The sequence below is a fragment of the Neltuma alba genome, unplaced genomic scaffold (assembly GCF_004799145.2).
Source record: "Neltuma alba isolate B1F8T4 unplaced genomic scaffold, ASM479914v2 tig00011120_pilon, whole genome shotgun sequence".
Lineage (NCBI taxonomy): Eukaryota > Viridiplantae > Streptophyta > Magnoliopsida > Fabales > Fabaceae > Neltuma > Neltuma alba.
In genome coordinates this window covers 88,113-101,512 of record NW_021635857.1, presented here as the reverse complement: position 1 = coordinate 101,512, position 13,400 = coordinate 88,113, and the positions used below count along the sequence as shown (strand labels likewise).

The window sequence follows — 13,400 nt, the reverse complement described above, 5'->3', positions numbered from 1 at the left end:
TGTCAGCGTTCAAGGTGTGGGCAATCAGAGTCATGATCTGTAGAATAAAGGAGCAGGAAAAATTAAATTAAAATTGTGGCACATTCCATATATGGCCACTTTGATGTAACTTGAATAGGTGCACGTACCCGTGTGCTTATCTACCTTCTGGGACCCAGTGCTTGTAGGTCTGATCGTGTTGCCAAATGCCCAAACATATCTACTGTAACATCTAGACTTTTAGGCCTAGAAGTTCCAGAAATAGCCTAAATTAAATAGGTTACCAGACCCCTGTGAGCAGAAGTCCCAAAGATGAAAAAAGGAAGTTAAAGCAGTTTCAGGGACTATACTGCAAAGTAAAAGTTTTCAGGGGCTCGAGTATAATTAAGGTTAGAGGCTCCAGTAAAGTCTCGAAAGCCCAAAAAGAGAAAAGAGACAAGATACAGGCCAAAGGTTAAGCTAGAAGCCTCAAAGAGAAGATTATATGAAGCTAAGTCCAAGAAGGGACTAAACTGTAAATTCATAAAGTTATGACCAACAGGGGTAAAAATGGAAGAGTACGCAGAGAATTCCAAGAAAATCCTAGAAAATGGGAAATAATATTCTAAGGCTCTTCTATGAAGAGAAAAGATGAAAATGCCCCTGAGGCAGCTTCAACGGAATTTATGAGGTTATTACCGGTAAAAAGTATACCATGTGAGGTAATTATTTGAAATAGCAAGAGACCTCAAAAGTGTATACAAAAATGAGGTTAAAGGGTTGAAAGGTTGTACTAATTTATAAAATTAGTCCCGCAACTAAAAGGCCAGTAGAGTGGCTTTAAGAAATTAAAGAGCCGGTTTTGCCGATAAAAGGGTATTTTAGTAAATGAATTTTATGCAAGGCTTAAAGGAAGTGTTATGGGCTAAGAAAATTCATAGATACTCTCTAAAATTAAAGAGAATTTATGAATCTGACAGAAAATAATTACAGAGGCCAGAGCACTGTAATTAGAGAAAAGAAGTTAAACCCGGAGTAAAAGTGCACCGATAAAGTATTAATCAGAGTCTTGCACTTTACTTGGGCCACAAGTCGCCACTTGTCAAGCCTTTAATGGATGGTAATTAAAGCTTTCCAAGTGTCAAGCTACCAATGGAGAGGATCTTGACTTTGGAATTTAATTACATTATGATTTAAGTTAATTAAGAGAGAGGATTAAGATTAAGTAGGCTAATGACACTTGGCATAACATTAATGATGGTTGGTGGGATATTTTGTACACATTAATGAGCTCATCTCTCCCTAAATCAGATGGGAATTTCGTGCAAGGCATGAAGAGAGGGAAAAAGAGAGAGTTTTGAGGGAAAACCAAGAGAAAGGCATCAACTTTGGTCATACAATCAAGGTTCAAGGTGAGTTCTTGGCTCTAGATGTGTTCTTGCCTTGGTTTCTTTCTCTTTTATGGTTGAAAATATGTCTTCTCTCCCTTTTGATGGCTGTTCGAAATGGTTGATGAGTGGGGAAGGGAGTTTGGTTGTTAGATCTTGCTAGAACACCTCAAAGTATGGTAGATCCAAGTGGATCTATGTGAAAATTGGAAGAATTACGTGCTGATTTGATGGCTTTTTCGAATTAGTTACTGTTCATATCTGGTTCTGAAATTTGGCATGCTTAAAGTACACTCTATGAGCTTTAAATCCATGGGTAGAACACTTTATTTGTATATGTGTACGATTTATGGTGATTTTTCAAAGTTAGGGTTTGAAATCTGGAAACAGTGTTGAACTTTTGGGAGATTGTCGAGTTCCGTACAATTCTGGTACTGTTCTGAGTAGAATTGGTTCCTGAAACTATTTTTATTTTAAATTTAACTTAATTAGCTTTCAGTGAGACTTGGAAGAACTCAATTTGGAGTTTTCTAGATTTAATTATGAATTTTCAAATTTGAGCAAAAATTCTGGAGATTCTGCGTGAACAGTACCCGCGAACCAAAATTCCAGATTTGATATTCTTGAATCTAAAGCCATCTAAAGTGGTCCTAATTGATAGGAAATAGATCATAAGGATGTAAAATGATAATATTTATATTAGAAAAGTTAGAAAGAAAACCCTAAGACTAAGAGAAAGGGGTTGAGGTTCAAGAAAGCTAGTCTTGAACTTTATGTAATCTAATGGTCCTAATGGATTGTGTCATCATTATGGTTATATTTAGGACCTTTGAAACATCCAAGAGGATGTTTAGTGATGTTGACCGAATGCCCACATGGTTGGAAAGTCAAGGGAGTCAAAGGAAAAGTAAGAGGAAAGCTTGAGGTGCAAGGTAGTGAACTTACCCTTTATGTGCTTGACATGGTATGCTTATGTGTTGGTTTGTATTTGTTGTTTGAATGATGTTGTGACATGATGATTGTTGCTGGAAATGCTGTTTTTAATATGTTCCCATGGCCATGCATTTTTATACCAAGCATAAAGCATGATGGCATGTTACTAGTTAACTTAAATTTATGAAAAACTACATACCATACACTAGCATCCATCTTGTGCATGTATGTGGTAGTGTTTGCTACTGAGATTCCCCCGAATCTCACCCCCTCCCTAACCAACCATTTAGGTCAAATCAATGATGGACACTAAGGGCATGAGAAGCAAGGAGAAGAAGTGGAGAATTATTAATGCTAATGATTGATGTTATTATTCAATGTATAATTCTCCTATATTGTAAGTTATGTTATGAATGCCATCAATTCAATGTATATGCTTAGGATGTTTATGGCATGAATGAAAGTATATGAGTATGAATGAGAAAGATTAAGGCCATGTTAGGTATGCCAAAGAAATAAAAGAATTAAAATAAAGAGATATTAAGGGATAAAACGTAGGTCCTGAAGCAGTTAATTTCAAGCTTCAGTTTGACCTATCATATGAATGAGTTAAGCTACGGAATTTGGTACACTTATAATGCATATCCCAAGCTTTAAAATGAGTGGTAAATCACATCATTTGGGTGTGTATACAATGAGATATGAATTTTTGAAGTTAAGGCGCAGAATCTGGAAAGTCCAGATTTTACCAAATAAATAGTAATTTTAATCCAATAAACTGTACGTTTTCAGTGAGGATGAGTTCAGTTGAATATTTTTTCCCTTAAAGAGCATTGAAAGAGCTTTCCGTAGAATTTTGGAACACCTCCATACGATATTTCTAGAATTAGTTATGATTTTTCAAAGTTGGACTTGTAATTTGAAAACTGGACAGTGAACAGTAATTTTCCAAAAATTAACGTCCAAATTGAAATTTTTAAGCTTAAGACCATCCAAAGTGGTCTAGAATGGTTCTAAATGAATTCTAAGGTATTATATAAGTAAGGTGTGACATCTACCATGACCCTACAACAAATATGAAAGTGAAAATAAGTAGTCAGTGTTGCATAGTAGTATTATTCACAGGCTGTCTTTTCCATAATAACTGACTATACTTACTCTTGAGCCTCATCTGGTTGACACCACTCAGTACACACAGTATAAAATGCATCCCTGTCACTCATTTTCACCTTTCTGCCATAAGTAGACATGTAAGGAGATTTAACTGCTGGGACTTTACGTCTACTTGACCTCCTCGTGGGTAGCTGCACTGCTTTGCCCACCATTTTCCCTTCTTCCGTTTGAGCTGCCTGTTCATCTTCAGTATCCTTATCTGCAGCTTCATCTTCTCTCACATTGTCGTTCTCGTCTTCATCTTCCTCTTTTTCTTCTTCTTCTTGATGTTCATCATCATGCGATTTGTCACCACTTTCATGTGTTTCTCCGCTCTCTACAGTCATAACTTCATCATGTTGTGGCCGCTCATTTTCATCCTCCTCAGTGTGGTGTTCTTTTCCTTCTTCTTCATTGCCTCCCCGGTTAAGAAGTTTGTTTTCCAGCTTAACTAATTCATCACAAACTAAGTTTTGAATCTTGGTCATCTCATTGTTCAATGTGTTGTTGAAATTGAGCCAAAACTCCTTAATGTCCTGCACATTGTAAATGTATGTCATCAAACAGATATTAAGTCTCACCAACAGACATTATCACATTGGTATTACTCACCGGATGATGGAAACTTGTACTGCTCCCTGGTTGTGTTGACTCATTCACTTCAGTAGCGGGTGGACTGTAGAAAATGCCATGTCGACTCTCCTTTTCCGCATCAATTCTCCTCTTCACAGCCTTATCATCCCAATGTCTGACGGCGTCTTTGTCTTTTGGTTCACCTCCCTGTAGAGGGAACCTTTGCAGGAAGTGCAACTGCAGAGAAAGAAAAAATATGACTCAAAAATCAAATTACATAATACATCAACAGTTTAATGTTCAAAGTATATCCAACAAGGCATATTTTGTAAGGAAATATGCAAGTACCAATAAAAAGTATATGCACCCTCCGACGACTCTGGCACTCTCGGTCTGTCCTTCCTTACTGCTCCTATTATACCGTTTAATTTCCTCACTGAGCTCGTCAAGCACAAAGGAAGCCCAGTCAAATTTTTTCCAGTTATTTTCTGTGCAGGCCATTACTTTTAGCACCTTGTCACTCACACTTGTACTTCCCGTGGGACAAAGAAGAGTGCCCACTGTGAAAAGAATAAAATAGAATTCAAAGTTTCCATCTTCTTCATCACTCTTTATCTTCTCCGCAATTTGAGAATATGTCAGTGGAGTATAGTCCTTCTTCAGCTCATTTACTTCATCCTTGAAGCCATCCAACTTCACTTTGGAGCCCTTATCTGGTAACCCAAGAACCCTCCTAACATTTGTACTAGTGACCTTCTTTGTCTTCCCCCTTATGGTAATTTGTTTACTTGGGGGGTCATATGCATGAATCAACTCCAGACATAAATCTCTGGGCAGCTTATTCAAAGTAATACCAAGAAGATGACCAAACCCCATTTCTTCTACCTTGCGCTTTAAATTTTCTTTGCCATTTATAAACTTTGCCACTTCCTTGAATTTTGTGGGGGAGCACCGAGTAGAAAATGGGGACACATATTTCTCCTTCTTCTTCTTCTCCTCTATCAGCTGTTCCTCCTTCTTCCTGTACGGCTCCCTGTCAATATCACTCATCTCCCTCCAAATTGCTGAAGCCGCATCTGTGATTGCTCCCATATTTCCATGCATCTCCTGCTTCTTTTGCTCCCAATATTCTCCCTTAAATACTTTCCAGCCGGTAACTTGTGAGTCCTTTTTTCCCATCTTCTTCTTGTATCCAATAATCACAAAGTCATTAGTTAGTACATTAAACAGCAACATTCATACCATCCAACATTTCTTGTAACATAAACCCGGAAATTGTATACACACTAATTATTATTGTTAAATCCTTAACTTGTCATACGACAGGACATCAAATTGTTACATGCAGGTTAACTGGATAATGACACCATTCTTCGTGTAAATTAGCTAACAATCATTGTCAGGCCATAAAAGATCAGATTCCAACTAACATTAAATTATGCAACAGAAGTGGTTAATTAACTACTTTTTCATGTCAATTTCCTAACTTTCACACTCCAACACAGATCAAACAATTACACTGGCGAACAGTCAAAATTTTGCTAATTGCTCATGTCAATTGCCTAATTTTCCCTGTGAGGCCGCTACAAACCACATTCCCACAAACATGCAATTATGCAGCAGAGGTGGTTAATTAACTAATTGTCGAGGTAAATTTCCTAACTTTCTGAATTCAGCACGCGTCAAACAGTTACACATAAGTTAAGTGGAAATCCAGCTCACTGGTGGTGTCAATTGCCTAATTTTCCCTGTGACGCAACTGCACACCAAATTCCCACAAACTTAGTGGGTAATTTACTGATTCTCCATGTAAATTTCCTAACTTGACAGATTCAACAAAAATATGAAACCGTCAGACAGGAGCTACGCGGATAATCCCCTAAATCCTCGTGTCAATTGACTAATTTCTCCTGTGAGGCCCGCTACGGATCACATGCCAACAAACAAGAAATTTTGAATTGCCAGTTGTTACTTTACTGATTGTTCATGTAAATTCCCTAACTTCCAGAGTCCACCACACATCAATCACTTAAACAGAAGCTAAGTGGAAATTCACCTAATTGCTTGTCTCAATCACCTAATTTTCCCTGTGAGGCCACTGCAAACCACATTCCCACAAACATGCAATTATGCAACAGGGTGGTTAATTAACTAATTGTCGAGGTAAATTTCCTAACTTTCTCAGTCCAGCACGCATCAAACAGTTACACATAAGCTAAGTGGAAATCCAGCTCACTGTTGGTGTCAATTGCCTAATTTTCCCTGTGAGGCAACTGCACACCAAATTCCCACAAACTTAGTGGGTAATTGACTGATTCTCCATGTAAATTTCCTAACTTGACAGATTCCCGGAAACATGAAAACTGTTTGACATAAGCTAACTGGATAAACCCCTAATTCCTCGTGTCAATTTCCTAATTTTCCTTGTGAGGCCACTACAAATCAGATTCCAACAAACATAACTGGTAATTTACTGATTCTTCGTGTAAATTGCCTAAGTTGACAGATATATGTACACATGAGGTTGTCACATGGAACTGGTTAGTCAACTAATTCTTCACGTCAATTGACTAACTCCCATTGTTAGCCCACAAAATCTCACATTCCAACAATCAACGGGATAAACCAAACAAAACAAACTCATTTGCCTAATCCATACGACAACATTTGCCCCTCCCAATTCTTTTCCTTATTCCTGCAAAATGCCTACAAACACTATAGCAATGCAGTTAACTACCAACACTAATTTTTCTCTAAATAATTAATAACTTTCTTACTTAGCCCCCACACAAACTCTTCATGCTACACTCACAAGCCTTCGCTCACTAAATCAGGAGCATTTGCTAAAGGGCAGTCAGGGAAATGGCCGAACACTATGTGACACATTGGTAATCATTCCTAGGTTAGAACCTAAATGTCATTACCAAACACACCCACCTTTCAGTGGGTCATTCCTCCTTAACCTACCATGAAAACAAAATCCAAGAAATCTACTGCATTTAACGGGGACCGCGAAGCTTACCAAATGGAAATCAGTGACTTCTTCTCGCCCTGCTTCTTCCTTCTTTGTCGATAGCCTTGCAAGTTTCCTCCTTTGTCGGCCTCTTCTTATTCTCCTTCCGCTTCTAGTGATTACCACGAACCTGCAGATTGAAGCTGATGGAATTTTTGGGGGCCACGTCGAACACTTTTCGCAGATTGCGAGAGGCAGGAATCTTCCCACAGAGGTAGCACGTTCGCAGTCGGGATAGGGCAGATTTTTCGTAGAGTGGTAGCACGTTCGCAGATCGAGAGACGCAGCAGTTTTCCCAGAGTGGTTGCACGTTCGCAGAGCGGGAGAGGGAACAGTTTTCGCACACGGGTTACGTTCGCATAGAGAGAGAGCGGGAGGACTTTTGACCGTCGCTTTTTTGCCTTATTTTCAAATTTCAGCGAAAGTAAAATGAGGGGTAGTGGCGTCATTTCGCTTGTGGAATTAATATCAAATTGGCCCCTTGGTCCTGCAGTGAGGTTTCAGAAAGTTTTAGGGCTCTTTGAGATTATTTGTCTTCTGCGGTCCTACAGTGAAATTTTCCCTTCTTTTTTTTTGTTTTTGGGATCTCTGCCTCCCCTCAACTTGACTTGGTCCTTACTCCTTACCCTCAGCTTTATTTGACTTGGTCAAGTGCAGCACTGTAAGGCCCAAATTGAGCACCCATGTCTTCGTTACAACTCATGCCCTGGCATCTTATGCCTCCCTCTGCATCCCTTCTCACTTGTCCTGTTCTTTTGCCCCCTCCAATCCTTCAACTTGTACGGTGCTCTGTGAAATTTTACTAGCCTCGGGAAGGGGCACAGAACTGGGGCACTCACTTGTAGTCATTCAGATTCCCAGTTTTAGGAAAGTAGGGCCAACATACCTAGACCCTCATCTGATTCTATTCTATTTATAGGATATTTCAGCATGTTTTATATAATTAAAAAAATATTAAATTATATTGCCTTTTATTTAAAATATAGCAAATTTTTAATTTTACCTCTATTTATGCACCATTAAAAAAACTATTTACATAGTAATAAAAAAAATAAAATAGTATATTTATATTAAAAATAAAATAAAAAGATGTATAAATCGGACTAAAAAAAATTTCCCTATGTGCAGGAGAAGAGTTCATGGAGAGAGGAGCATCTTGTGTTTTCTTTTTAGACCCATTTAGAATAACTTATAACTAATATTTCATCCTATAAAAAATTATTTCGAATTGCGTGAAATATGTTTTGCAATTAATTTGACTCCAAACAAACGGAGCCTTTATTACGTTTTATTAACTTGTGTGTGAACAGTACAGTCTCGAAATAACTCCAAGTCACTCCAAGTTGCATAGTTATATTTTTAATTGTGGTTAGACTTGATGATAATTTTCAAAACATGGTCCAGATTTTTTCCTATTGGATGAGATGGATTTGGAGGAAAGCCAAGCAATGCTGGCGGTAATGGCGAATTACTATATTTAAAATGGAAAAAGTGAGGGAGGGCCCCCCTGCGCAATCAATGATCTTGTATAAATGCATCCCTACCTATGACCCTCAAGGCAGCCCTTCAGCCAAATCACTCCCCCCCCTGCCCCTTCCTCTGTCCCCTGTTCTCTACCTCCAAAAACAGAGTCCTCACTGTCTTCCTCCTCTCCTCCTTCTTCCCCGTAAAATGCAAGCCAAGGTCCTCTCCTCTGGAATCCACCACACCAGCCTCCCGCCGAGTTATGTTCGCCCGGAATCGGAGCGTCCTCGTCTCTCCCAGGTCTCTGCATGTGAGGATGTTCCCGTCATCGACCTGTCTTCCCCTGACCGACATGATACGGTTCACCGAGTTGGCCAGGCCTGCAAGTCCTATGGTTTTTTCCAGGTCCTCCAATTAGTTTCCCCACGATTTCATACTATAGATAGATGGTCTTGACGGGTGTGTTGGTGCTCTGTTCAAGTAATAGCTGAAAGTGTGATATGTCTAACTGGATGTGCAGGTGATTAATCATGGGGTGGATTTGGAGGCGGTGAAGAAAATGGCGGAAGTGGCGTATGAGTTCTTCGGGTTGCCGGTGGAGGAGAAGATGAAGCTGTACTCGGAGGATCCTTCGAAGACAGTGAGACTGTCGACGAGCTTCAACGTGAACAAGGAGAAGGTCCATAATTGGAGGGACTACCTCAGACTCCATTGTTATCCTCTCCACACCTATGTCCCTGAATGGCCTTCTAATCCTCCCTCTTTCAAGTATGTTCTGCTTCCTTCTTCCCTTCTTCCGGGTTTTAGTACAATTTAAACAGGTGTTTGCCGATCCTCAAAATTAATTCTAAGAATCACTTTTTCAGAAGTAAATTCTTTCATACATTTATTTTGTAAATTATAAAAATATTTTTAAAATAATAATTTGATTTCTATCTAAACATCCTTTTAAATATGTCAACCTTAGATTAGGACAATTCACTGTTGATATATCCTTCTTTCACATGCGATGTTTCATGTACAAATTTCTAAAACAAAAAAAAAAACTCATTTCTAAATAATTTTCTCTTTAAAAAAAAATATATTTGAGCTTCATTTAATTATCCGGCTAAAAAAATAGTGCTCTGTGTTTTTTTAAACATGGAACTCAAAATAAGTTTTTATAGTGTATTGGTTTTTAATAATGCGGCTTTTCTTAATTTTCATAAATATATGGAATTGATTGATAGCTTCCATTACCCATAAACATATATATGATAGAAAACCTTAAAAACAATTCATTTTAGTAAATAAAAAATAATAATCTGTGCCATACTAATTTTATGTATGTTTTTTGGATCAACTTATATATTTTATCTTTTGAAATGACTAAAAGTAGAGAATTTATCCCTCTTTTTGTGCCTCTAATAAGGATATGTGTTTTTAAATAGGATTACTATGTTTGATTGAATTTTGATTTTAGTTCATATAATTTCATATTGTGAGTCTTGATTCATGTCATTTTATAAAGATTTTATCTGAATTTAAGACATGATCCATATACTTTTATTGAGTTGTCATTTTATTTTTTATACTTAGACTCAAATCAAATCATTATAAAATTATAGGAACTAAATTCAACTATTTGAAATTATAAAGAAAATTAAAATTCTATTAATATTAAGACTTTTAAATATTTAAGGATAAATTCAATGACTCAAGAACATGATGACGTGGATATATTCTTTTCCTCATAATATTACATGTGTATTTATTCTTTTACATGTTGGTGTCATGTTCTTCGCAATAAAGAAACTCGCCAGCCCCTAAAAGGTCACATGTTGAACGATTAAAATGGCAAAATAAAGTTAGATTGGATTCTGGATTCTGGCTGCCGTTCTTTGTTTTATTCGGTGCTCCTGGCACCATACTGTCATTTCTTTCTACAATTAACTTTTCCTAATTAACTAGTCCACACAAAAAATTAATTCAATAGGATAAATTATCTTTTGAAATTTCGAATGATTCTATTTTTTTACCAAAAAATAAATATAATGATAATTGAAACGGTTGAAGCGTTGGAAAAGTGCTCCAAAAATATGATAGGACACCGCTGTCACTGAAAATGCAAAGGTAAAATATGAACGACTGAATATCACCGATTATGGGGGAAAAAAAGTTCAAAAATTTTATAGAACTACGACTATAATAAATGATTATGATTTTTTTTAATTAAGAAGCCAAGTGGTTCGTACCACCGGCCCCGTTTAAATGAACGGGTCGGTGCCGGATGTGATGTTATGAGCCCCCGGCTTTGGTGGGAGGATCTGGGCTTTTCCTGAGCTGCTGATATCACTGAAGGACTCCAATTGAGCATTGACGTTTTCTTGGACGGACCAAGTCACCCCCTTCTAGAAATATGTCAAGATCCACACGCCTTCAATGCTTATCATCCATTTGACCATTTCTTCCCTTTTTTCATAAAATGCGTGAAAAGTTTTTATTGAAGATTTCATTGGTATTCAAGAGAGAAAAATCCAACAAAAAGAAATTTTTTTTACTCTTATTATTTATAAGTCCAGCTTTATCAAAACCTATTAAAATATTTTTTGTGGAAAAACATGCACAAAATTTGTGAAGTATTGATAGAAAAAGATTTTCCCGTAGTCTCTTCCCATCCTCTTCTCTCCTCTTTTTTTTTTTTAATTATAATATTAACATTTAAATGATCCCGTCATTCTCACTAATAAAATTTTTAACAGGGAGCTTTTCTCTCACTTTTTCCTTTCATTTTTGTGTTTGATAATATATCGTCTTTAAATTTCTAACGACAAATCTTAATTAATTAATTTATTGCTACTATTTCACAAGTCTATACCTAACGCAACATTTTTAAGCACGCAATCATCCCTATAAATATTTTTTGTTTTGTCGTTTTGTAATATGGAGTGTGATGTAAAGTGCATGAAATGGTATGATGAACAGAGATACAGTGAGAAATTACTGCATGGAGGTGAGAGAGTTGGGGCAGAGGATAGAAGAATACATTTCAGAAAGCTTGGGGCTGGAGAAGGATTACATAAAGAAGGTGTTAGGTGAACAAGGTCAACACATGGCGGTCAACTACTATCCTCCATGTCCAGAACCAGAGCTCACCTTTGGCCTCCCAGGTCACACCGACCCTAATGCTCTTACCATTCTCCTACAAGACGTCCACGTTTCAGGGCTTCAAGTTCTCAAAGACGGAAAGTGGGTCGCCATTAAACCCCAACCTGATGCCTTCGTTATCAACATTGGGGATCAAATCCAGGTACCCCACTGCACTAAACAACATCACGCTCGTCTTGTTCATGGCAGCATCTATTATATTCATTCATTGTTCACAGTTTTGTGTGGAATATGGTTTTGCAGGCTCTGAGTAATGGGGTTTACAAGAGTGTGTGGCATCGTGCTGTGGTTAACTCAGAGAGGCCAAGGCTTTCGGTGGCTTCATTTCTGTGTCCTCAGGACGATGCTTTGATCAGCCCTGCAAAACCACTCACAGAAGATGGACGGGGAGCCATATACAGGGGCTATACTTATGCAGAGTATTATAAGAAGTTCTGGAGCAGAGACTTGCAGAAAGACATCAGTTGTTTGGAACTTTTCAAGAACGGCTAAAACTTTTTAAACGTGAGATTGAAGATTAGATTAAGGGACCATAGTTCCCTCTTTCTTCTTCCAATTTTCACTCCGTGTTAGGTCATAGCACTGCTACATGATTTCTTCTGCTCCATCAGAATATTTCATTAGTGCAGCGATGAAGATTCTTAAAGCCGGTTGCTTCCTCATTACTGATCTCAGTAAGGCATTTAAGGAAAACATTGTAATCTCAGAATTGAATCCTGAGAATGTTGTAACATTAGTATGAATTAATGAAACGAATGTGGTGGACTATGTTCAGGGTATTCATTAATAAAGACCAATGAAATATTATGATGTCCGCAATCATTGGTTGGTCCTAGACATGATATGTGGCCAATATGGACAACGCAGTGTTGTGCACTACTAAATATGCGCGTAGGAGTGAGTACTCGTGCACCAATGACACGGGGAGGATCAGGAAAGGGTGTGGGAAGTTTTGGTATTGCCTCTCCTTGAAGGTTTCTCTTCTCTCTCATGTTTTCCTCCCCTTTCTCCATGTTATCTTTTCTAGAACCTATTATCGTAGTTGTGTTGAGCTATGCATATTAGTAGTTGCAGAAATCAACAGTATTTTAGTTGCTGAAGTTGCCTAAACAATGACTATGTTGGGAAAAAAAGAAGAAGAAGAAGATAAATATAAGAGATAAATTAGATTGAGATATTATATTTAGGACAAAATTAAATATTAAACTGTTTCTTATATTAAAAACTAGAGTATTACTTTTAATCCTTAATGTAAGACCTACATGATTAATTTGGAGAGACAGATAAAGTTGTTAAATTATTTAATTATAACATATGTTACATCATCTCTCTAAAATATTTATATGTATCATTAGACTATATATTTATTTACAAATAAGACAAATCAATTTGGATAAAAATGATAAATATAAATTTTTAAAAGTAATTTAATAACTTTTTAAAATTTTTTAAATTAGTTAATTATGCTTTATATTAAGGACCAAAGCTAATGTTCAGAATTAACTAAGGACTGGTCAAAAAAATTATGAATTAAATAAGGAGTAAACGAGACGATAAGAGTTGTTTTATGCAGCTTGTGATTATGCATTTAATAAATTATAATTAACACCGCCCGTATAATCCGCATACAATTATTCACTTTGGGACAAAAGAAGACACTTTTGCGTTGGCTTAGTGAATGATCGAGAGTTTCCTTGGCAGCTAATGATCTCCGCCGGGCAGCTTCAAGTTTGGTGTTGGCTTTGCAGGATAATATATAGAGGAAAAACTTC

General features: G+C 37.2%; 1 protein-coding gene across 1 annotated transcript; it reads left to right on the top strand.

Annotated features, from left to right (window-relative positions):
* The first annotated feature begins 8,584 nt into the window (after window positions 1-8,584).
* Window positions 8,585-12,415, top strand: LOC114761430 (protein DOWNY MILDEW RESISTANCE 6). Its single transcript, XM_028950789.1, has 4 exons — window positions 8,585-8,886; window positions 9,002-9,249; window positions 11,446-11,770; window positions 11,872-12,415. Exons 1-4 carry the CDS (start codon window positions 8,689-8,691, stop codon window positions 12,118-12,120), a joined length of 1,020 nt encoding a protein of 339 aa, XP_028806622.1. The 5' UTR covers window positions 8,585-8,688; the 3' UTR covers window positions 12,121-12,415.
* The last annotated feature ends 985 nt before the right edge of the window (window positions 12,416-13,400 follow it).